Source organism: Panulirus ornatus, chromosome 32 (assembly GCF_036320965.1).
Source record: "Panulirus ornatus isolate Po-2019 chromosome 32, ASM3632096v1, whole genome shotgun sequence".
Taxonomy (NCBI): domain Eukaryota; kingdom Metazoa; phylum Arthropoda; class Malacostraca; order Decapoda; family Palinuridae; genus Panulirus; species Panulirus ornatus.
In genome coordinates, this window is record NC_092255.1 from 26,102,624 (window position 1) to 26,127,926 (window position 25,303).

General features: G+C 39.4%; 1 protein-coding gene across 8 annotated transcripts in view; it reads right to left on the reverse strand.

The window, feature by feature from the left end:
• The window catches only part of LOC139759207 (uncharacterized), a 104,122-nt gene extending 79,385 nt beyond the window's left edge, over nt 1-24,737 (reverse strand). For 2 of the 8 annotated variants that reach the window (XM_071681284.1, XM_071681277.1), the window contains exons 1-7: nt 24,637-24,733; nt 24,398-24,526; nt 19,252-19,348; nt 15,451-15,553; nt 10,949-11,143; nt 7,913-8,061; nt 3,538-3,829 (exon numbers count right to left, since the gene is read on the reverse strand). In XM_071681284.1, the coding sequence (XP_071537385.1) occupies nt 3,538-3,829; nt 7,913-8,061; nt 10,949-11,143; nt 15,451-15,553; nt 19,252-19,316 (804 nt within the window). In that variant the 5' untranslated portion in view covers nt 19,317-19,348; nt 24,398-24,526; nt 24,637-24,733. Of the gene's footprint in view, nt 1-3,537; nt 3,830-7,912; nt 8,062-10,948; nt 11,144-15,450; nt 15,554-19,251; nt 19,349-23,719; nt 23,860-24,170; nt 24,190-24,397 lie in introns of those variants that run through there. The other 6 variants (XM_071681283.1, XM_071681280.1, XM_071681282.1 and 3 more) reach the window with 6 other exon arrangements.
• Nucleotides 24,738-25,303: the final 566 nt, after the last annotated feature.

Consider the following 25,303-nt stretch of genomic DNA (forward strand, 5'->3'; position numbering starts at 1 on the left):
ATGAGGGCACTTAGTTATCTATGGAAGAGATGATATCACTGATAAAAAGGAGATAAAAATGAGAAAGAGTGAAGTGGGGCAGAAAAGAACCTTGATGAACATCATTGTGAGTGGAGAAAGGAGGGGGAGGCTGGTCCACCAACAACCACAGAGACAGATCAGCAAAAGAGAAAGCTAAATATGAGGGAGCACAGTAAGGGAGGGAAGCCAAAAGAGGGGAGCTCAGAGGCAAAACCCTGTTGCTACACCCTGTCTAAAGCCTTGGATATGTCAAGGGCAACTACAAAAGACACCAAAATCTTTCAGGTAAGATGATCAGACATTAGTAAGATAGGAAAGAAAATCAATGGATCTTGTCTTACAGAAGCCATTCTGGTGACCCAAGAGAAGACTGGGAGATTCAAGGTGTCTATGGATACTGGAGTTGAGTAAGGACTCAAAGCCTTTGGAAATGGTAGATGGTAAAGCAATATGACAATAGCTGGAGAGGTCAGAACAGTCTCCCTTCTTAGTAATGATTGTGTCATAGCATGCTTCCAGGAAGAAAAGTTCTAGATTTTAATGAGGAATGGAACAGATGAGCAAGCACTAGTGCAAGTTCAGAAGCACACTCCTTCAGTACATGGGTATGGATGCCACCAAAACCATAAGCCTTGCTTATGTCCTAAGAGAGAGGCACTTTTCAGACAATGTGAAAAGACATCACAGGAAGAGGCATAGGATTAGTACGAAGTACATCAGGGGGTGAAGGAATGTTAAGAGTCATCCCAGGTGGAGTTAGAGGAGAAAAAGGAACAAAAGAGTTACTTTTGTCAATAGGAGAGACAGCTATAATACTGTCAGAACAGAGAGTGAAGGAAAGGTAGCGCCAGGAAAGACGAAGAAAGGCCACATCCACTCACATCTATAGAGACGCGCAGTCATGAGTAATGCACCAAAATCTAAGCTCCCTATCCACATCCAGGTCCCACAGACCTTTCCATGGTTTACCTTGGATGTTTCACATATACCCTGGTTCAGTCCACTGAACGGCACATCAACCTCAGTATACCACATCATTCCAATTCATACTACTCCATGCATGCCTTTCACCCTCCTGCATTTCCAATTTGATCTCCCCATTCTCCATGTTCCCTCCACTTCTGACACATATATCATCTTTGTCAACCTTCCTCGCTCATTCTCTCCATGTGTCAAAACCGTTTAAGCACACCCTCTTCAGCTCTCCCTACCACATCTTATTACCACACTTCTCTTACATCCTTTCATTGCTTACCTGATTAAGTCACATACTAAATAGTCCTTAAAACATTCAATCTCCAATACATCCACCCTCTTCTGCACAGCCTTATCTATAGCCCATATCTTGCATTCTTGTAGTATTGTTGGGACTGCTATACATTCAAACAAAACTATTTTTGCCCTCCCAGGTATTGTTCTCTCTACACATTCTTCAGCGCTTCCAGAACCTTTACCCTCTCACCTACCCTATGACTCGCTTCCACTTCAATGGTTACATTCACTGCCATGTCCATTCTCAGGTATCTAAAACACTTCACTTCTTCCAAGTTTTCTCCATTCAAACTCACACCCTAAATAACATAATATAAAAATAAGTATTTATTTATCTATTTATTTTGCTTTGTCGCTGTCTCCCACGTTAGCGAGGTAGCGCAAGGAAACAGACGAAAGAATGGCACTCCTTGTCATCGAGGCTCGGAGGGTCTGCAATGCCCTTACACTTGGAGGGTCTGCAATGCCCTTACACTTGGAGGGTCTGCATGCCCATACACTTGGAGGGTCTGCATACCCACATACACATGTATATACATAGACGTCCACACACGCAAATATACATACCTATACATCTTAACGTATACATGTATATACACACACAGACATATACATATATACTTTTCTTTCTTTCATACTATTCGCCATTTCCCGCATTAGCGAGGTTGCGTTAAGAACAAAGGACTGGACCTTTGAGGGAATATCCTCAAATGGCCCCCTTCTCTGTCCTTTCTTTTGGAAAATTAAAAAAAAAACGAGAGGGGAGGATTTCCAGCCCCCCGCTCCCTTCCCTTTTAGTCGCCTTCTACGACACGCAGGGAATACGTGGGAAGTATTCTTTCTCCCCTATCCCCAGGGATATACACATGTACATAATTCATACTGTCTGCCTTTATTCATTCCCATCGCCACCCAGCCACACATGTAATAACAACCCCCTTCCCCCTCATGTGTGCGAGGTAGTGCTAGGAAAAGACAACAAAGGCCCCATTCGTTCACACTCAGTCTCTAGTTGTCATGTAATAAGTATAAGCAAAAAAAATATGCATATGATACATGAGGGAAGTGTGATATCATACATGCAAAAAACCATAAAGGGTGTCATGTGATTAGGTATATGTAGAATGAAATCACACCTAGAAAAACCTGAACTATCATATACTTACACAAATAAGGAACATCCATGCTGCCAGCCCTGGCCCTTCCCCATCCATTTAACACCCTCTAACTCCAAACATACTACTTTTTGGGGTATTTTCTTGAACAATTCAAGGCACTTCATACTGGGGTGGAGTATTCTGTAAGGAATTATGATCCCTTACTTGGGGAAAAGAATGTGGCTGAGAGAGCTGAAGAGGGTGTGCTGAAATGGTTTGGACATGCAAAAAGAATTAGTGAGGAGCAGTTGACATAGAGGATTTATTTATCAGAAGTAGGGGGAACAAGAAGTGGAAGATCAAAATGGAGAATGAAAGATGAAATGAAAAAGATTTTGATATCAGGGCCTGAACATGGAGAAAGGTGAATATAGAGGGGTCAAAGTGTTGTCAATGGACTGAACAAGGGCATAAAAAGCAGCCACAGGAAACCATGGAAAGGTCTGTGGAGCCTAGTTGTGAACAGGGAGTTGTGGTTTTGGTGCATTACACATGACAGCTAGAAAATGGATGTGCGTGAATGTGGCCTTTCTTTGTCTGTTCCTGGAACTACCTTAAAAATGCAAGAAACGGCAATCACGTATGAAAAAAGGAAAACTTCAATTCATTATCTAACCCCCTCACATTCAACTCACTTAAACTAATGTGAGGTTACAAGTTGCAGGGGGCACACCATTTTCATTTGAGGCCATAGGCAAACTTTGTATGGAATATTCAAATAGCTAGGCTTCCCAGCCCCAGTCTGACAAGAGGATAGACTTGCTACCATGCTAACCAACCTGACTCATCTCATGAAAACTTGGAAAAATAGAATTAATGGTGAAAGATATGAATGAGAGATAGATAGAATGAAGAGAGATAATAGAGAAGCTTTGAGAAAGTATTATATTTGCCAAATATCTAAGACTCTAATGCAATGTCTCATGCACTAACTAAATTACAAGAAAAAAAATCACTACAGGAGGCTAAACCGAAAAAAAGAAATAAATTAAAAAAAGACCATCAGGAAAGTATGAGTGAAAATTTTCCCTTGGTTACTAGTAAACACCAATAATCGACAAATGCACAAAAAGAGTAGCCATTATACATGCTCTATGTATGTAATCTGTTGAGGGGATGATTGTTGCCCAGCTTGAAGTATCTGCTGTTGTTGAAGCTGAGGCTGTTGCTGCACAAGCTGTTGCTGCTGTAGCACAAGCTGTTGCCGAAGCGGTGCTGCTCCTTGTTGAACTAGCTGTTGTTGCTGCAAGGGCAACTGCTGTACCTGTTGTTGGGTCTGTTGCTGCTGCAGCTGAAGATGATAAGACTTTTGCTGTACCTGCTGCTGTTGTTGTTGCTGTTGCTGCTGTTGTCTCAACTGTTCTTGTGTTAGCTGAGTCCTGAAAAAGAATTATATAACATAATCTATAATACACTTAAGCAAAATTCGTTTACTGACAGATTTGACAAACTTTTAGTTTCAAGTCCATGACTGGTGTTATCAAAGCCTTTGCAGTCATAATGTAGTCAAATTTTGCAATCTCTCTTCAAGCTAGGCTTTGTTTTTCTGATTTCTTCTAAGACCACAAACAGGCTGTTTACTGACTTTCATGAAATCAGTAATCTAACAAGCTGTAAAAACACAAACCATCTGTTGCATGTACTGTCGAGGATGCATGTACTTTCAAGATTAGAGTGCAAATGACTAAGGGATGTACAAGAGAAAGAGGTCAAGAGGAAGGTGCAGGAGTCTAAAAAGCAAATAGGATTATAAGGTAAATAATTATCAGTAAACTTCAAGGTGAACAAAATGTTCAGAAAAAAGGTTAATAGTTTGAGAAAAACAAGAGAACAAGTGGGAACATTTGAAGGGGGGAGAAATCGGGTAACAGTAGTAATGAAGTGAGGAGATGACAGAATGAGAATTTCAAATGATTGTGGAATGTGTTTGATGATCGGGCGTCGGATACGTTGTGTTCAGGTTGGGGGGTATGCAAATTGAGAGTCGTGGAAAGAGGTTTGGTGAAGAAGGCAGTAAAAGCCTTCCAAGAAATGAAATGTGGCAGGCAAGCTGACTGGGACGGATGATACTTCAGTTGAATTTCTTAAGAAAGGAGGGTAACTATGTTGAGATTTCTTAGTTTTTTCAATGTAAGTATGGATCATGGTAAGGTTCCACAGGACTAATGGAATGCATGCACAGTGCCACAACCTAAAGGTAGAGCAAACTTGGTGCATTGTGTAGGACAGAGGTGACTGAGTGTGAAGGTATGTACAGAGCATCAGATTAGGGAGGAACATTGCGATTTCAGAAGGGGTAGACGATGTGTGGATTAGGTGTTTGATTTGGAGAGTGCACATGAGAAATACTTCAAGAAACAGAATGATCTGTATGTAGCATTTATGGATCTAGAGAAAGCATATGACATGGTTGAAAGAGATGCCTTGTGGAAGATTTTATGAATATTCAGTGTGGGAGAAAAACGTAGTGAGGAGTTTTTATCATGACAGGAAAATGTGTGTGCAAGTAGACAAAGAGGCAAGCGAATGGTTTCAAGTGAGGGTGGGTCTGTGATGTCACCATGACTTCTTATAATTAGTTTAAGGATGAGGTGGTGGCAGAGGTAAATGACAAGGGTCTTGGAGGGAGGAATATGCAATCTGCAGAGGCTGAGGTGACCTGGGAAGCAAGTCAGTTATTGCTTGCTGGTGGGAGATTTAAGTGTGAAACTGCAGAAGCTGGTGTCTGAGGCTCAGAGAGTAAGTAAAGGGATGAGGTTATAAGTAAATGCACATGAAAGCAAGGTTCAGCAGGGTATAGGGAAAAGTTTTTGAGGTGTGACTTTGAATGGTGATGACCACAAAAATGTAATCGCTAAATACTCTCAAGGAAATGATCAACCCATAGATCTTGAAAATCCTATCATTCTATACCCCTCTACTGATTATGCCAAATGCAACATCATTGAATCTGTCTTAATTACTAATACTAAGAACTTTAATGTGTCCCCAGGCAACTATAAAGCCTACCTAAGCATGAACCAAATCATCATGAGAGAACTGACAAAAAATGAAAACATAAAAAAGTTGTTCAAGACACACTCAGCTACACAGGTTAACCCCCACAACATGACCCCCTTAATCACGCTCCCTTTCAATGGTTACTTCCAAACAAAGCAGACAGTGATTGGTCTGTACCAAGTGGTGCTGGATGGCAGTACTCGAGTGTGATGTTGGGATTTAAAGAACTTTGTTAAGTACTGGCACCTGATGAAGTGGACTGTCTCCACAAAGCATGTTGGGATTTAAAGAACTTTGTTAAGTACTGGCACCTGATGAGGTGGACTGTCTCCACGAAACATGTCATGCCATGTGTATAAAAAAAAATTACATGTTAAATACAATTCATGAACTACTGAATGGTGATTTCACCTTCAAATTAGGTTCAGTGGGATTGAGGGACAAGTTAACTGGGATTTAAGTTTGAATGGAGAAAAATTGGAGGACGTGAGGTGATATCTAAATCAGGGAGTAGACTTAGCAACGAGTGGAACCACAGACATGGAAGCAAGTCACAGGGTTGGGGGAGGGGTCAAAGGTTCTGAGAGCTATGAGTAATGTGTGGAAAGAGAAAGTTATCTTGGAGAGCAAAAATGGGCATGTCTGAAGGAATAGTAGTTCCAATAATATTATAAGGTTGCGAGGCACAGGTTATAGATAAGGTTGTGCAGAGGAGGGAGGATGTGTTGAAAATGAAATGTTTGAGAACAATATGTGGTGTGAGGTGGCTTGATCGAGTAAGTAATGAAAGGGTAAGAGAGATGTGTGGTAATAAAAAGGGTGTGGTTGAGAGAGCAGAAGAGGGTGACTGAAATGGTTTGGTCACATGGAGAGAATGAGTGAGGAAAGACTGACAAAGAGAATATATGTGCCAGAGGTGGAGGAAACGAGAAATGGGAGACCAAATTGGAGGCGGAAGGATGGAGTGAAGAAGATTATGAGCGATTAGGGCCTGAACGTTCATAGAAGAGGGTAAAAGGTGTGACGGTTGTGTGGAGGAGGGAGGGAGGATGTGTTGGAAATGAAATGTATGAGGACAATATGTGTGAGGTGGTTTGATCAAGTGAGTAATGAAAGGGTAAGAGAGATGTGTGGTAATAAAAAGAGTGTGGCTGAGAGAGCAGAAGAGGGGGTATTGAAATGGTTTGGTCACAGGGAGAGAATGAGTGAGGAAAGACTGACAAAGAGAATATATGAGCCAGAGGTGGAGGGAATGAGGAGAAGTGGGAGACCAAATTGGAGGTGAAAGGATGGAGTGAAAAAGATTATGAGCGACTAGGGGCCTGAACATACAGGAGGGTGAAAGGCGTGCCAGGAATAGAGTGAATTGGAACGATGTGGTATACCAGGGTCAACATGCTGTCAATGGATTGAACCAGGGAATGTGAAGCATCTGGGGTAAACCAAGGAAAGTTTTGTGGGGCCTGGATGTGGAAAGGGAGCTGTGGTTTCAGTGCATTACGCATGACAGCTAGAGACTGAGTGTGAGCGAATGTGACCTTTGTTGTTTTTCCTAGCGGTACCTCAAGCACATGCGGGGGGGGGGGTGTGTGTGTGTGTGTGTGTGTGTGTGTGTGTGTGTGTGTGTGTGTGTGTGTGTGTGTGTGTGTGTGTGCTGCTGCTGCTGTTTCATGTGTGGTGGGGTAACGATAGGAATGGATGAAAGCAGCAAGTATGAATATGTATAGGTGTATCTATATCACATGTATAATAATGTTCTTTTTCTTTCATACTATTCGCCATTTCCCACGATAGCGAGGTAGCATTAAGAACAGAGGACTGGGCCTTTGAAGGAATATCCTCACCTGGCCCCCTTCTCTGTTCCTTTTTTTTTGGGGGGGGGTTAAAAAAAAAAAAAAACGAGAAGGGAGGATTTCCAGCCCCCCGCTCCCTTCCCTTTTAGTCGCCTTCTACAATACGCAGGGAATACGTATATGTATATACATGAGTATGTGGGTGGGTTGGGCCATTCTTTTGTCTGTTTCCTTGCACTACCTCGCTAATGCAGAAGACAGCGACAAAGTAAAACAAATAAATAAAAATAAATAAATACATTTCTCATACTTGATCACCATTTCCCATGTCAGCGAGATAGCCCCAGGAAACAGACAAAGAATGGCTCATCCACTCATATACATATATATATTACACAAGTTTTCCTTGCTTTGGTAAACATCAAATCAGAAGAAAAAAGTCAACATGGCAAACGAATATCCTACAATGTTCCATAAATCTATCATGCACAAACTCAGTTGAAGACCAAATCATCAAAGTGGATGACTCACAGGGTGAAGATGCTGAAACCACAGAGGAAATAAGTGTGTACTCACAGTGAAGAACATCCTGCCATTTACTACTTACATCGTGTGATGAAGGGAGGCTACAAAAAGCACAAAGACAGAAAAGATATACATATGGCCCACCTATTAACCCTCTGATTTTGCATTGAAACAAACTGTTGTTGTTGCAGTAATTGCTGATGAGTTATCTGCTGTTGCTGTAAGAGGATTTGTTGTGGGTGCTGTGCCTGTGGCTGCTGCTGCTTAACTGGTGTACTCCCAGCAAACACAACCTAGAAAGAAAAAAATTTCAACATCCAATTCAACTTAAATACAGATGAACTCATTATTTTTGGACATATCATCATTTAACACATTCATATCAAATTACAACTTACACTTTCACCATGATAAACCTGATGAATCAACATCCTCAGTCTTTTCATACAATCTTAAAAGCAACACAAGACACACCTGGTTACCTTATCTTTTATCAATAAAACAAAATGTTCCAGCAAACACCTTCAGCACTACTGCCCCACCTCTCTCTCTCTCTGGTAAGCACTTCTCACTTGCCCTGCCATTGTGGCTAAATCTTGTCATATATACTCTCTCTCTCTGGCCCTACAATTTTGGTAAGATTTTATTATAGCTACTTGTAGTTCCTCTCTCTCATAATGATTAAGAGTTGTTAAGTCTTCAAGACTACCATGGAACATACTGAAAATAAATCAGACAAATATATATGTCTGCCTAGACAGGAAACTTAAAAAGATTATTCAATGTACTTCTGCGAGCAATAAGAAGCGTGTATGAAACAACTACAGAAACATTTAAAAGAAAACCTGTCATATAGTTTAAATAAGTCCCAGATGAACCAAGAATCAATAAATATGTAATACAGGTGGCAGATGAGATGAAGTCTTGTACATCAAGCAAGACGTAAGGCAAACACTTCATGCAAGCCCTGCCACTGTGGCTCAATCTCATTAATAGGTATTTGTAGATAAGCAGGTAATCTCTCTCTCTCTTGTATGATTGCCAATGAAACAACTATAATCCAACATACCAGAGAGAATTCAGAAGCATTTGAGTGGATGGAATGCATTGACAACTGAGAAAGGATGAAGGAACTGCAACTTTATGGCCTAGAGAGAAGAAAAAGTTAAATGATAATCTACATATGACAGCAAATTGAAGGTACTACCTATCCCCAACATACTTCCAAATTCTGTTCAGACCAACCGGTTGGATCTAAAAATGGATGATAGTCGGTCGTAAGTCAGCATGGCAAGTAGAATTCATGTACCTGTACAGCATTCGTTTATCCTACTCAATTTATATCATGATCTTATTTTTTTATTAACCAGCTTCTGTAGGTTCTTTTTACCTTTTCTTTAAGATTCTTTAGTTCATATTTCATCATTTTCATTTTACATTTTTGCAAGCTTTATCACGATTATCTCATTTTTGTCTAACCAGTTTTATGAAGACATTTTTTTTAGATCACTCTGTGGTTTATTACAAAAATCTCTGATTTACTTTTTAACTTTTCTGCAACTCCTTCGGCAGCACTTGTTGCTTCACCTGTGACTCAAATGTTGTGGAAGCTATATTTTCTTTTAATTCATTTCAACCAATCATGACTCACTGTAGCGTTCTCAATGTAATCCTTGCGCACTCGCTCCTTCTCTCAAAAAGACTTCTAGCCTTCGCCTGATTTGTTAGGAAGCTTAGTGGTACACATTTTTTAATTTGATCTTCCATCCACAGAATCAACAACTTTTCCATTTCGTGGATAGGCCCTTGTCGTTGCTCGTTATTATTGTAGACTTCATACTTGCCTAACCTTTCACTGCTTCACGTACTTTTTTCTGTCCTTTAAAATTGTAGAGACCATCACATGTAGAACACGTGCAATCACATTAACTTTTTCCTCCTTCATATCGGGTGATTACCTTCAATCTTAATTCCAAATCAAGCATCTTCCTTGGCTTCTTGCCATTTCTATCAACATGTGATGGGTTTTTTCTCTTGCTCGTCATCTTCTTTGGGGTCTAATACAAAATTGGTTTAATGCAGCATGAAAATTCATTATATTCACTTGAATAATGCACACTTACTGAATGGCAACTGAGATCAAGATCTGAGTGATGCTGTGATGTACAAAATATCAGGTTATTGTCTGACAGTCACTATCATACACGTGCAGCCATGGAGCACTGGTGGATGTAAGACCAAGCTTTAATTTCTTTATTTAAGTATATTTTCAAATTTATATTTTTTTCCCAGTCATATGTACAGATGGCTGTACATCACATAGGTCATAAGTAGGGGATAAACAGTATACAAGAAAATGTGTTACACCTGAAAGCTTTCCAAAACAGGGAAGATACAGAGGTGTTTAGTCTTTAAGAATATCATGGTACATACCAAAAATGAATAAGAAAAAATAATGAAATCCCAAACAGAAAGCTAAAATGATTATACAATGTAATCCCAGGAGAAGCAAGAAACACATATGGAACAACTATAGAAATATCTATGAGAAAACTCAACATATAGTTGAAATCTCTCCAAGATGATCTAAAAGAAACAATAATTAAGTAATGCAGTTGACAGATGCGAAGAATAGTCTTGTACACCAAGCAAAACGTGTGCAGTGAGAACTTCACACCAGCCATGCCATTTTGGCAGAAATCAGTTCCACATGAACAAGTACTGATAATCATGTAATCCCAAAGACAGCTAAGAAAAATAGCCTAGTACCTCAAACAAACACAGTGGCGAGCACTTTCTGCTAGCACTGCCATTTTGGGTACATCTCATCATGGGTGGGTATTCTCTCTCTCTCTCCGAATAATGCTTAAAAAAATGGCCAGCACTCACGATGTTTGACAAATATCAAAAATGTAGCATCTTAAGAAGAAAGTGGGGAAATGTACATACAATACAGTAATGCGCTGAATAAATTTCAGATTCACAAATTTCTCAGGCCAAAATGGTGACACCATCAAAAATTTTGACCAATCATTCTGCCTCTTTGTTTGTTGGTATCCATTTCAAAATGAACCTGACACACAAAATACTTTGCTTCATGAACCCATCTTGTGATCCTTATTCTATATCAATTACATTCCTCTGTCATAATATAACCAAGGAGGCAGGATAAACATTCACCTGTTGAGGGTGAGGTGGACCAACTTGATACACCTGTTGCTGCTGTGGTTGTTGCTGTTGTTGTTGTGGCTGTTGTGGTTGTTGTGGCTGTTGTTGCTGTGGTGGTGGTGGTTGTTGTTGTTGTTGTTGTTGTTGCTGCTGCTGTGGAGAGTACACAACCCTTTGTTGCACTGGCTGTGATGTTGCATATACAGTCTGTAAACAAAAGATTTATATCTTATTAACAATTAAGAGATTCATCAATGAAAGATCTAGGTCACTTTAACTTGTATTCAATAGAATATATCTTCTCAAACTCATATTCAATAAACTCTGGACTACATAAACAAAATTCCCTAAGGAACATAGATTGGAATGATGCTAATTCAACTCTGTCAAATTGAGCTGGATAATAATGGATATTTAAGCATACAATGGGAGGTTAGGTTATACATATATACACATGTACATGCTTGCCTTCATCCGTTCCTGTTACTACCCCACCCCATAAGAAATAGCATCGCTGCCCCCTTCTTCAGAAAGGTAGCACCAAGGAAACAGACAAAAAAGGCCACATTCCTTCACACTCAGTCTCTAGCTGACATGTGTAATGCAACAAAACCACAGCTCCCTATCCACATCCAGGCCCTAAAGACCTTTCCATGGTTCACCCCAGACATTTCACATGCCCTGGTCCAGTTCACTGACAGCGTATCAACCCCAGTATAACACATCGTTCCAATTCACTCTATTCTTTGCACGTCTCTCACCCTCCTGTATGTTCAGGACACAATTGCTCAAAATCTCTTTCATTCCATCCTTCCACCTCCAATTTGGTTCTCCCACTTCTCCTCGTTCCTTTCCCCTCTGACATGTACATCCTCTGTTAACCTTTCCACACTCATTTTCTCCATATGTCCAAACCATTTCAACACACCCTCTTCTGCTCTCTCTACCACACTTTTTGTTTCCACACATCTCACTTACCCTTTCATTACTTACTCAATCACACCACATAATGTCCTCAAACATTTAATTTCCAACACATCCATCCTCCTCCATACAACCAAATAATATTGATGGAACTCCTATTCCTTCAAATATACCCATTTTTGCTCTCTGAGATAATGTTCTCTCCTTCCACACATTCTTCATTACTCACAGAACCTTCACTCCTTCCCCCACCCTACAACTCACTTCCACGGTTCCATTCGCTGCTAAGCCCACTCCCTGATATCTAAAACACTTTACTTCCTCCAATCTTTCTCCATTCAAACTTAAATCCCAATTAACGTGTCCCTCAACCCTACTGAACCTAATAACCTTGCTCTTTTTCACATTTAATCTTAACTCTCTCCTTTCACACACATTTCCAAATTTAGTCACATACTTCTGCAGTTTCTAACTCAAATCAGCCACCAGTGCTGTATCATCAGCGAACAACTGACTCTCTTCCCACGCCCTCTCATTCCCAAAGACTGCATAACTGCCTCTCTCTCCAAAACTCTTGCATTTACCTCCCCATCCACCTTATCCATAAACAAATTAAACAACCATGAGGACATCACACAATCCTGCTGCAAACTGACATTCACTGGGAACCAATAACTCTCCTCTTCCTACTTGCACACATGCCTTACATCCTTGGTAAAAACTTTTCATTGCTTCCATCAACCTACCTCCAACAGCATATGCTCTTAAGGCCTTCCGTAAAGCATCTCTATCAACCTTATCATACATGCCTTCTCCAGATCCATAAAAGTTACATACAAATCCATCTGCTTTTCTAGGTATTTCTCACACACATACTTCAAAGCAAATACCTGATCTATACATCCTCTACCACTTCTGAAACCACACTGCTCTTCCCCAATCTGATGCTCTGTACATGCCTTCACCCTCACAAACAATACCCTCCCACATAATTTCCCAGGAATACTCAATAAACTTATGCTTCTGCAGTCCGAACACTCACCTTTATCCACTATGCCTTTGTACAATGGCACTATACAAGCATTCTGCCAATCCTCAGGCACTTCACCATGAACCACACATACATTCAATATCCTTACCATCCAATCAACAACACAAGTTACCCCCTTTCTTAATAAATTCTACTGCAATACCATCCAAACCCACCGCCTTGCTGAATTTCTCCTGCAAACATTTCACTACTTCTACTATCTTAACCAAACCATTCTCCCAGACCCTCTCACTTTGCACACCACTCCGACCAAAACACCCTATATCCGCCACTCTATCATCAAACACATTCAACAAACCTTCAAAATACTCACTCAATCTCCTTCAAATTTTATCACTACCTGTTATTACTTCCCCACTTGCCCCCTTCACCGATGTTTCGATTTGTTCTCTTGTCTTTGCATATTATTTACCTCCTTCCAAGACATCTTTTTATGCTCCCTAAAGTTTAATGATGCTCTCTCACCTAAACTCTCAATTGCCCTCTTCTTCAACCCTTGCACCTTTCTCTTGACCTCCTGCCACTTTCTTTTATAAATCTCCCAGTCATCTGTACTCCTTCCCTGGGGATAAGGGGAGAAAGAATACTTCCCACGTACTCCCTGCGTGTTGTAGAAGGTGACTAAAAGGGGAGGGAGTGGGGGCTGGAAATCCTCGTCTTCCATTTTTTAATTTTCCAAAAGAGGAAATAGAGACAGGGCCAAGAGAGGATATTCCCTTTAAGGCTCAGTCCTCGTTCTTAATGCTACCTCACTAACATGGGAAATAGGGAATATGTATGAAAAAAAAATTTAGAGGGAGTATCCTCATATGGCCCCCCCTTCTCTGTTCCTCTCTTGGAGAATTAAAAACAGGAGGGGAGGATTTCCAGCCAACCCCCCACTCCCTATATTTATATATATATAACCTGAGTATGTAAAGTGGAGGATGAGCAGTTCTAGGAAAACCTTATCTTTGCTTGGCTGCTTCTACATCTCCGACATTATCCTGATTATCGAAAGTTAGGATTCACTCTAATGAGACAGTCATAGGTTGAAACTTATATATACAGCACTTGTAGCTGATTCAAGTGAGAAATTGCAGTAGTTCGTGAATGAGATTGGAAAAGTGTGTGAAAGAAGAAAGTTGAGAGTAGATATGAATAAGAGCATTGTTATTAGGTTGAACAGGGTTGAGGGACAAGTTAGTTGGGATGCAAGTCTGAAGAGAGAAAAATTATAGGATGTGAAGCATTCTAGATATTTAGGAGAGGACATGGCAATGAATAGAATCGTGGAAGCACACATGAGTTACATGGAAGATGAGGGGGAAAGGTTCGAGACACTGAAGATGTGAAAAGAGAGATCGTTAAGTGGGAGAGCAAAAATGGGTATGTTTGAAGGCATAGTAGTCCCAACATTACTGTATGGATGCAAGGAATGGGCTTAGAATAAGACTGTGTGAATGATGGTGGGTGTGCTGGAAAAGAAATGTTCAAGGACAGTATGTTGTGAGAGATCATTTGATCAAGTAAGAAATGAAAGGGCAAGAGAGGTGTGATAAAAACAGTACGGTTCAGAGACCTGAAGAGGGTGTGATGAAATGGTCTGGACATATGGAGGGAATGAGTGAGGAAAGGTTGACAAAGTGGATATATATGTCAGAAGGGAAGGGAACAAGGAGAATGAGGAGACCAGATTGGAGATGCAAGGATGAATGGGAGAGAGTAAACTGGAACCCTGTGGCATACATAGGTCGATGTGCTGTCAATGAACTGAACTAGGGCATGTGAAGTGTCTGGGGTAAACCATGGAAATGTCTGAGGGGCTAGGTTCCGGAAAGGAGCTGTGGCTTTGGTGCATTACTCATGACAGTTATAGAGTGGATGTGAGGTGCGGCCTTTCGTGGTTTGTTCCTGGCACTAACTCACTAAAGAAGAGGGTAACAATGCTATTTCCTGTGTGGCGGGTTAGAGACAGGAATGGAAGAAGGCAAGCAGGTATGAATATGTACATGTGTATATGTACATGTACATGTCTGAGTGTGAACAAATGTGGCCTTTGTTGTCTTTTCCTAGCGCCGCCTCGTGCACATGCGGGGGGAGGGGGTTGTATTTTCATGTGTGGCGGGGTAGCGACAGGAAAGAATAAGGGCAGACAGTATGAATTATGTATATGTGTACATATGCCTGTGTGTGTATATATATGTATATGTTGAGATGTACAAGTATGTATATGAGTGGGTTGGGCCATTTTTTCGTCTGTTTCCTTGTGCAACCTTGCTAACGCAGGAGACAGTGACAAAGTATAATAAAAAATAAATATATATGTGTATGTGTGTGTGTGTGTGTGTGTGTGTATGAGTGGATGGGCCATTCTTCCGTCTGTTTCCCGGCACTACCTCACTGATGCAGGAAACAGTAATTAAGTATAATAAATAAAATAAAATAAATAATCATAACAAAAACAATAATAATAGCCAAGGGCTATCATCATCAAGGCTGCATGGACAAAAAATAGGGAAAAAAATCCAAGACAACTTTTCTTAAAAACCATACTAACCTGTTGAGGTGCATATATGACCTGCTGTTGACTCTGCTGTGGCTGTTGTCCTCCTGAAGGGATTGTAATGGAATATGTTCCTTGTTCCACCAAGATTCCACCCCTGAAAACAACATAAGGCACTGAACCCACTTTCCTTGCTACCATAATTCCTAGATTGTAAACCATTTCTTCACTAATTTCTGGTTCTTTCAACCTGAAATATAAGGCCTAGTGTGCATAGGAACAAACTTTAAATGAGTTAGTTGGATGATTCTGTGAAATTTGTAAAACACTAATACCTAATGCTTATTCAGCAAATTTTTGCAGACAAAAAAGGTATCTAATAATTTCAATTAACTGCATCTACAAAGAATTATATACTCTGGCCCTTTTCAAAACATATAAAAAAACTGCATCTAGAAACTTATAATTATCCATATGTTATATATTCTGACTTCCTTTAAAAAAAAAGATTTGTAGATTTGTTAACCTACGTACATGATCATTGTTAATGTTTTCCCAATATTTTCATTCCTTCCATCAGAAGTCAGTTGGATCAAAAAAGTGAATTTTGAAGAATGAAAAACCATTCTCCTCTAGGGTTATGTCCTTATAAGATGAGAGATCTCATGATACCCAGAGGTTAGAATCTTATGTCACTTAGCCTTCTCTCAAGGCTAATAGCTCTTCACCTTTAGCCAACCATCCATTCAGAAATGGTGGTGCTACTCCCTGCAAGTCTGTCCTCAACCAGAAATAACATCATCATACTGCTGGCTGAACACGACTTTTATTTTTAGAGGCTGCAGTCACAAACAAAAGTCAACATCAAAGACATGCCTTAATTGAAATAATGAAAGCAGGGAAAAAAAGGACAAGGAAAAGTAATAATTTTAGATGTGATTAATTTCAGTAAGGGAAAGATCTACACAAAAAAGGGAAGGAGAGATGGGAGACACAACTGGAAAATTTGCTCAAAGAACACTTTTCCTGGGAGACAGGTTTTCATTCTTCATACTCACTTTCCTTTCCAGAATCAGTCTGTTCTGCAGTTGGAGAACATACCAACATGAAGGTGGAAAGGTAAAGAAAAACTTAACAGGATGCCTCGAAAAATACAAAACATACCTCACAGGTTACCCAGTTACCCACAAGTAATTATCTCCCGCACAGATGGCAGGCCCATTGGCACAGAATAGATCCTTTATATCTAAAGTACGAAAATGCTTCACAAAGGTATCAGAGAAATGCCAAAGACCTCTCATGTTAATCGCATCATGAGTTCTGAAATATGGACCAGGTTGGAACAACACATCCAGCCTTCTAATCCTTAAAAGAAGACAAAACAAAATCTTGCAGAAAGAGGTTTCAAAGAGCCTGGGGAAAAAAAAAAGTGTACCCTCAATAATCTCTGGTAATCTAATGAAAGTCTTAACCAGTTTTAACCAGTCATAATATATGATGGTCTTCAGTATCAATATTTCATGAAGCAAACATAATTGGGGTACTTTGAAACTCTCATTTTATTCTTTGACAGAAACCCAGGATAGAATTGATCTTAACCCATGCCATGTTATCAAAAACGAGATAAACTCATTCTTAATATGGTACGTACCTCTCTAACTCTTCCCTAGGCACCATGGGGTATTACAAACAAATGTCTTCATGAACAGCCATTGAGATGCTGGACTGTCATAAAAATCCTCTGATTGTAACAAATTCAAGACCTTTGCCAACTCCCAGGGAAGGAGTACAGCAGGTCTCTTCAATAAGATGGACCTGAGAAACTTAATCTAAATAGGTTGTTGAGTTCACTCCATTCCCCACAGATGGCAGTACAACCCACTTTGGTTCCATCTTATGAAGAAGCCTGACTCAGAGGAATGCCAAGCTTCTATGGAGAAACAGGTGGAAATCTGAAGGTAATGTTAAGATTTAGCAAACACCAGAACCTAAACAATAAAACCAAATAATTCATAATGCCACAAAAGATGTACTTCTTTACCAGAGAAGATAAAAATCCTAGAAAAACTCCTCCTTCCTCTATGTATGAAACCTCCATGAGAATGCCAAGGCTTAAAAATCTATAAAGCACTCCTTTTTAATGGGACATAAACACAAAGACACTGGGCAACAAGCATATCTCTAGTGGTGTGCTGCTTTGCCATATTTGCATTTAAGAATATGGAAGATTTGACAAGTGAGGCACAGTTAAGAGTGGAGCAGATGAAGTATTTGTAGTGGATGGTACACTGGTAGCCAGTAGCTGTTCTGAGGGCATCTAGTTTTATGATGCTTTTATGCTGATATGTTTGGTGTGAAGTGAGCGTCATGTGTGTGTTATATGGGAAGCCTAGAATAACTGGTGTTTTGTTCAGTGAATGTTTGTTCAAGATGACAAGGGGATGTGAGCTGAATTCCAATCTGTTTGGGTTTAAAAGAGTAATTGGAGAATTCTGAGGAGATGAATTCACTCTGTTCTGGTTGAGCCACTGCTCCAATTATGTATGTAGATGTTGCATGTTTGTTGTTGCTAATGAAGTGTCTGGTTGTTGTGATGTTATTCTGGGGTTGTCTGCTAATGATAGGACCGTCTTTCTGCCTCACCCACATGTAGACTACTGGCACCATGTCCACAAACATATAATCTCTCCTTGTCAAACCTAACATTTGACAAAACTTAACTCATAAACTCATACAACTCATTCTTTATAACTCTAGATTTTCCTATTGTAAGCACTATGCGCTAGCCATGCCTTTTGGTTAGATGTTCCTGCTGTAAATGCTATGCGCTAGCCCTGTCTTTTGGCAAAACATATGAAATAGACAGTATTAGTAAGCAGGAACATTTTACAGTGCCATTAGTTAGAAAAATTAGAAAGTAGTAGGTTGGAATATCAGGTGGGAACATTTGGAAGAAGTAAATTGGTACATTATGCATGAGCATCAGGTAGACATACTAGCTAGAAATAGTTGGCTAGAACATTAGGTAAGAGTCTCTAAAAACACAGCGCAAGAGATGCCTTTGCCAGTGGCTTGTTAAGGGTAGGCACTAAAGGCTGAAAAGTGGCACTGGAGTTTAACCAATTATGGAGACTCTTTTGCCATAGCCACCACCTTGAGGGAGTTCCCAAAGAAAACAGGCATCAGAGATACAGACAGAGAGACAGATTAATGTTATGGTTTGCTGTGGGTAATGGTAGATCATGTGAGAAGAGACTAAAGAGTGTTAAAGAAAGTATCACTCCTAGGGGAACTCTAATGCAATGCAAAGTTCAAGGGTTTCAGACGCACAGCTGGCAATGAAATTGTCCAACCACCATTTGCCAATGCTCCACTAGCATTATGCAGGACACCAAGACAGAGGTTGTAGTTGGTCAAAGCCATCTAAGGACATGATGTGTGAAGTAAAGTGTGGAGTGTGGTGGTGGAGGACTTGGGTATGAAGCCATGTTCCATAAGTGAGAATGGTATCACATATCAAATTTGATTCCATTGTGGATCAATTATACAGAGTATGGATAAGAATGATGGAAGTGCTATTAGACAGAGGGAAGAAGGGAGCTAGGTGGTTTGAAAGATTTTATGATTGTTATGTTGGCAAGTTTCCAGATGTCTGGGGTTCTCTTGTGTAGCCAAGTATAGTTGAAGGTTTGTTTTACTGCTTGGAGTGCAACTAGACCAAAGTATTTCATGTGAAAGTTTTATATGTTTTCAGCACCTGCTGCTAAGTTGTTTAAGGTTTTAACTGTACTGCTTGCACTGGTGGGAGTGGAGGGTGGTGGACAATAAGCTCAGAGGAAAAGAAAAATTCCTTACTCAGTATCCATAAGAGTGAGTTCCTCGCCATCTGGAGAAATTACAATGAGCTGCTGTTCCTCCATGACATCCACTTCCTGGCTCCCAGCTCAGGACACTGAAACATGAAAATGAAGGTATTAAACCAAAGACCAATCAAATAATCATAAGGTAATGCACTAAAATGAGTCACATGAAATAGCAAACTATCATACATACTGTTCTATGAGACAAACAAACAAGAGTAAACTATATGTCTGTATCACACTTGACAACTCTCATCGATTTTTGACACAGATTCCCATCTCCACAGTACTGCCCAGATGAAAACTACTATAACGACTGCTCCTCTGATAAGCATAGTTCTCTGAGACTGTGAACCACAAGAAAACACCCAATCCAAGCATCTAAAATTTTAAGTGGGAAACTGAACATAAGTCTGACTTGTCTGTTTATTTACAGAACTTTCTCCTTTTGAAATATTGATATCCATTTACAGTGGCACTATAAAGGCATTCTGCCATGCAACAGCAAAAGGAATTATGCCATATGAAGGAGATACACCAAGCAATGGCATTAGCTTCTGTTCCTTTTTTGGTGATATCAGACATGTACAGAAAAGTAAATGGAAGAAGTTATGTACTTTGCTGATGACACTAAGTAAGCAAAATTATAGAATGCAAAAAGTCAGGGGTAGAATATACAAAGGGGCAGAAATTAACCTTGCAAAATTTAATAGGGATAAATCTAAATGAAGGGTAAATAACTAAGTAGTAGTTGGTAGAGAACCAATGGTGAGAGAGGTATGGTACCAGTACTACCCGCCTCGATATTAGGAGAATTGGTGCCAGTTGTGCTGTGAGCCAGCACTTAGTGGTTGTAAAGTTGCACTCCTCTGACCTAGGTAGCTGTCTTTCCTTTCTACTTCACCCACACGCGGACTAATGGCTTCCTGTCCACAAACAAACAATCTCCTTGTTACACATAACACTCAACAACACTTAACTCACGCAATTCATTTTCCATAACTCTAGATTTTCCTGGGGTGAGCAATATGCAGTTGCCCTGCCATCTGGTGAAATGGAGGGAGCAGAAGATAGCAGTAGTAGGTAGGAACATTTAGGCAGGAGCATTAGGTAGAAACACAATAGGCAGACACATTAGGTGGTGGTAAGTAGGAAAATTAGGTAGGAGTCTCTGCAAACACTTCACGAGAGTTGCCTTCTGCCATTTGCCAGTCAATAGTGAGGCACTAAAGGCTAAGAAGCAGCACTGGAGTCCACCAATTATGGAGACTCTACTGCCATGGCCATCCCCTTGAGGGATTTCCAGTTGGAACAGGCAGCAAAGATATAAACAAATAGTAAATAAGTCAGGCAAAGGCATAGATTTACGTGCGACCATTCATAAGATGAGTGCATGAACCACTAACTCCTGACACTGAGACAAATTATTGCAGAGAAAATCACAGTCCATTATACTGACACAGAATCCAGATCTGTCCTGTGATATGTTTTTCTTCTTGAATAAAGATTTTACATTTCTGGCATTCCAAAGGCACTAGTAGATATGGACCCAAGGGGCTTGAATCTGCTAGCATACTATAATTGTACAATGCTTTAAATTGCTCAGTTGTCTTCATCAAACTCCACATGGGTCACTTCTGCCAGTTTGCAGATTCTACCAAAGTCTTTCTGCAATTTTTTTTTAATCACGATTATATCATTTTGCTTCACTGCACTTTCATGCCTGATATAATTACCAAAATGAGAACTGAGGCTAACATAATTCCTCTTAGTATCTCCAGCAGAGCATCATCAGACATTGTTCCATTTGTTACAGTATGCTTTGAATTTTCTCTTGGTTAAAAACTTCATAAATTTCTGTGGTTTACTTTGTCAAGTGCCTTAACAAAACCATGGAACACAATGTCCATTTCCTTCCGTTGCATCAAATTTAGTTTTGTTAATGTTACTGTTATGAATTGATAATCAGGTTATATATCTTTTACCAGTAAAATTCCCTATTGGCCTTAACTTGCACAGCTGTTGCTAAAACACTCACTTTGCAATCTTCTACAAATGTCTACATTCCAAACACCCAACATCAACCACCCTGTCATCTGAAAAATTCAACAATCCTTCAAAACATTCACTTCATTTCCTCTTTACCTCTTCTTCCCTTATCACCAGTTTCCCATCTGCTAACTTCACAGATACTTCCACTTACTCTCTTATTCAACACTATTCACTTCCTTTCTAAACATTGTATATTTTACATGCAGCTGAAAGAGGGCAAATGATAGTAGGGGTAAGAGAGATTTGGAAACATCAGGTTTATACTCATTTCAAATTTGATCGGCACTTCCTGTGTTAGCAAGGTAGTGCCAAGAACAAAAGAAAGGCTGGATCCACTCACTTCCACTCTCTCGCTGTCAAGGAGCTGTGACTTCAGAGCATTAAACACGACACCTAGAGAATGGATGTGGCCTTTCTGCATCTTTTTCTGGCACTACCTCACTAACATGGGAAACAGCAATAACATATGAGACAAGTATGAACTTGAAGCTACCAATGCTCTCTTGCCCTAATTATCATTTACCCTCTTTTCCAGCCCCTTTCCCTTCCCCTTAAACATCTCCCAAGCATTTCCACTCCTTTCATGCAGGTGTTAGTAACACCTATGTGTATAGCTTTCATTTTCAACAACTTCCTTATCCCGCTACCTTCACTCACATGCTCACATCCCACTTTTCATGCCATACTCTTCTCATACGAGCCTCTTTTCCAAGCTCACTCATTTTCACCACCCCATTTCCACCGACATCATTACCTCTTCTCAATGCCTCAACAAATTTTCAACTTCAACAAGAAAAGACATATATTCATCCTAACAGATACTACTACTCTATGCAGTTACATCCAAGTCTTTTTTTGCATGCCTATAAATTACTACATAATCCAGTAATGGCCACTTACCATCAACCCTATATTCACATACGTCTCTTTTCTAAAAGTTATTCCGAATAACCAGTCCTTTCTCAGAACACAGCTGTTCACCAAGTCCATTCAAAATGGGTACCCCATGTCCCTCAATTATACTCTCAACTGCCACATCAACGCTTGAATTCAAATTACCCATCACTATATTCAATCTCTCACATAAAATTTGCCGACATAATCACTTAGTTCCTCACACAACACATGTCTGTCTTCCTCACTGCTCTAACTAACTACTAGCTGCCCTCTTCCAATGCATACTAACCTTAGATTTACAAACCCTAAGAGATTTGCATTCCTCCAGAATCAATTTGAAAAGTTGCTGTGTAGACAACTGGTTCATATATTCAATAACCTCCTTTAAAACATACAGTCAGTCTGTCTGTGAGATTCTGAAAGCCTTCATATCACGAGCATTTAGGTAATGATTATTTTAGCTTTTTCAGGAACTGAGCTATATCTCTAATTTTGAACATAAACAATACACACCTCAATACAGATCCCAGGGTATTCCATAATACACTGCTTTCCTCTCTGAGGATTAAACATTCACTATCACTCTGCTTCCAATCTTTATGGAAATCTTTAATCTAAATGACACACAAATCTCTAACCTCGCCCATAAGTAGCTATTTTCCAAACCTAGTTTTCTTGCAACACTAAAACATTTTTACCCAATCACCAAAGCAACAAGCCAATCATTATTTCTATACTGCATTTTAACAATCATTTATTATGCTCCAAATAAGCAAACATAAAACATCTCTTGCAGATATGGTACAACATTTTAGTGGTTTTAATTGACACCAAATCAAATAACCGAGACAAATATTGGAATACAATTCCTAAATACCAAGGACAAGTTATTTTCCTTCACTTAGGCACACTAACCATGGATATGTCTATTTTCTATTTTCGATTGTTTAAACACAGGGAAATTAACACTGAAAATAATTGTATATCTAGTTTTCCTACATCTATGCCCAAAGCTATTCACATTTACCATGGACATATGTACACGGAAAATTTTCAACGCCTACACACTATTTCATTGACAGCAACGCCTGAGACTGTGTTAACCTACGTTAAATATCACAAAAAGAATGTTTAATATGAAACCATAATTATCCGTCAACGATAATATACACTAACCACAATTTACAGAAGTAAATACTACTGACCTTGTGTAAGATATACTATTTTATAACAGTGAATCCAACTGATTAAGTGTTACTTGTGTATGTTGAATATAGGTGGGCGAATAAAATCACATGATACTAATCATAATTTAACTTAAATTTCATAAAAATGACAAATGTTCTGGACAAGGAGTACAAGACTAATTTTCGAGTGATGCAAGGAAAGAAAAAATTACCTTAGCCTATTGTTTTCACGTTTATAAAAACATTATCATGGGAAAATAGAGATAGTCGGACCAAACTTGCAATAATTCATATACACAGAGGACGTATCAATATATAAAAACTCACATTTGCTATCATCATGTACCTCTTCATAACTAAATACACACGGCAATCTGGGGACATTAACCCCAAACGAAGTTTCCAGGAACATACGTTTTCCTCATATCACATTCTCTATACATCTATGAATAATTCATGATAAGAAATCGTCATTCCGTGGACTCAACTTCCACTAGGTGATGGCATATCAACAGTTAAGGACGAAAGTTTTGCTGCCAAACAATGTCTTCCGCATCCACACCTGTCATTCGGTCTTTCAGTATGCGCTTAACATGTCTCTTATGTCATCCTACTCTGAGAAGGTATAAAGAAAAATATGAATTAATTTTTCATTTCGTTAGTTTTAATGTATTTTCAAGACATGACGTAAAGATCTTAATGAATAAGGAAACGAAAAAATATTAGTAACCCGATTTAAGGATTTTTTTTTTTTTTGCACTCAAACAGCAGTATTCACCACAAATAATGGATGATTAATCTAATGATATACATATATAGCTGTAAGCATAGCAGATGCATGCACGCTGTTCCAGCAAAGAATTCATTTTAGTAACCCATGTGATGATTCTCCTCCACACCGTACACTAGTCCGGCTGTCCCCGCAACACACGTCAATTCAAAGACAACAAAAATGCTAATATTTAACCTCGATTTCCAAATACAGTAAAATAAAAACGTACTTACGATACTATCAAATCCATGCCATGTTGGAAAGGTATACGAAGAACTTCATATTCTAAGCTTTCTCACTGTATATACGGAATTTGCAAGGGAAATCCGAGAAGGCGAGACTGGGTTGTTACAAGCACAGTCCTGCCATAAACAATAGTCATCAATATCGATGAAAATGATTCAAGCTAGAAAACGTTCACTTCTCAAACAATCTATGTAACTCATGCGAAAATTCTGTAGCCATTTCTCACCGAAACAATCCTGATAAAGTAACCAAATCACATTCCTAATAGACGGAGTGAAACTAGAGAATCACCGTCCGCCATGTTGGGATGTTGGGTACTGAAAGGCCGCAAAATGAATGTCGTAAACCCAGGCCGGCACAAAGCGCGCCAAAGATTATTACTTTTTTCTGATAAATCATCTTCCTAATATTAATATACCTTATTAATCGTGATACTAATTCATATTGTATAGTTTGAATTCAAACTTTTTGGGTTCGATATGAAAAGATAGATCACGAGTGAAAATCATGAAAAGCACATTTTGCGGGCTTTGCAACATCTGAAAATGGAAGACGCTCAGTATGCGCAATGATAATTGCTGGTCTGAGGTAGCCGCTCCCGCAACACACTTCAAAAGCTCAACCACTTGCCTATTGATTGTGACGTCACCAAAACAGCACGTTTCTTGCATTTTCGTCCAATTATTAATATTTCTTCAATTAATTTCCATAATTATCTATTACATACTAATTAACAGATGATATAAATGCGTAAAGATATCAATTAAAAGTCTTATAAGAATTTTTTCGAGAATTTTCATCACGCCAAAATTTGTTTTTTATTTGTTGTCAGTGAACAAAATGATGTGAAATTGTGAGCAACTGACTTATGATCAAAACAGGACAACACGTGG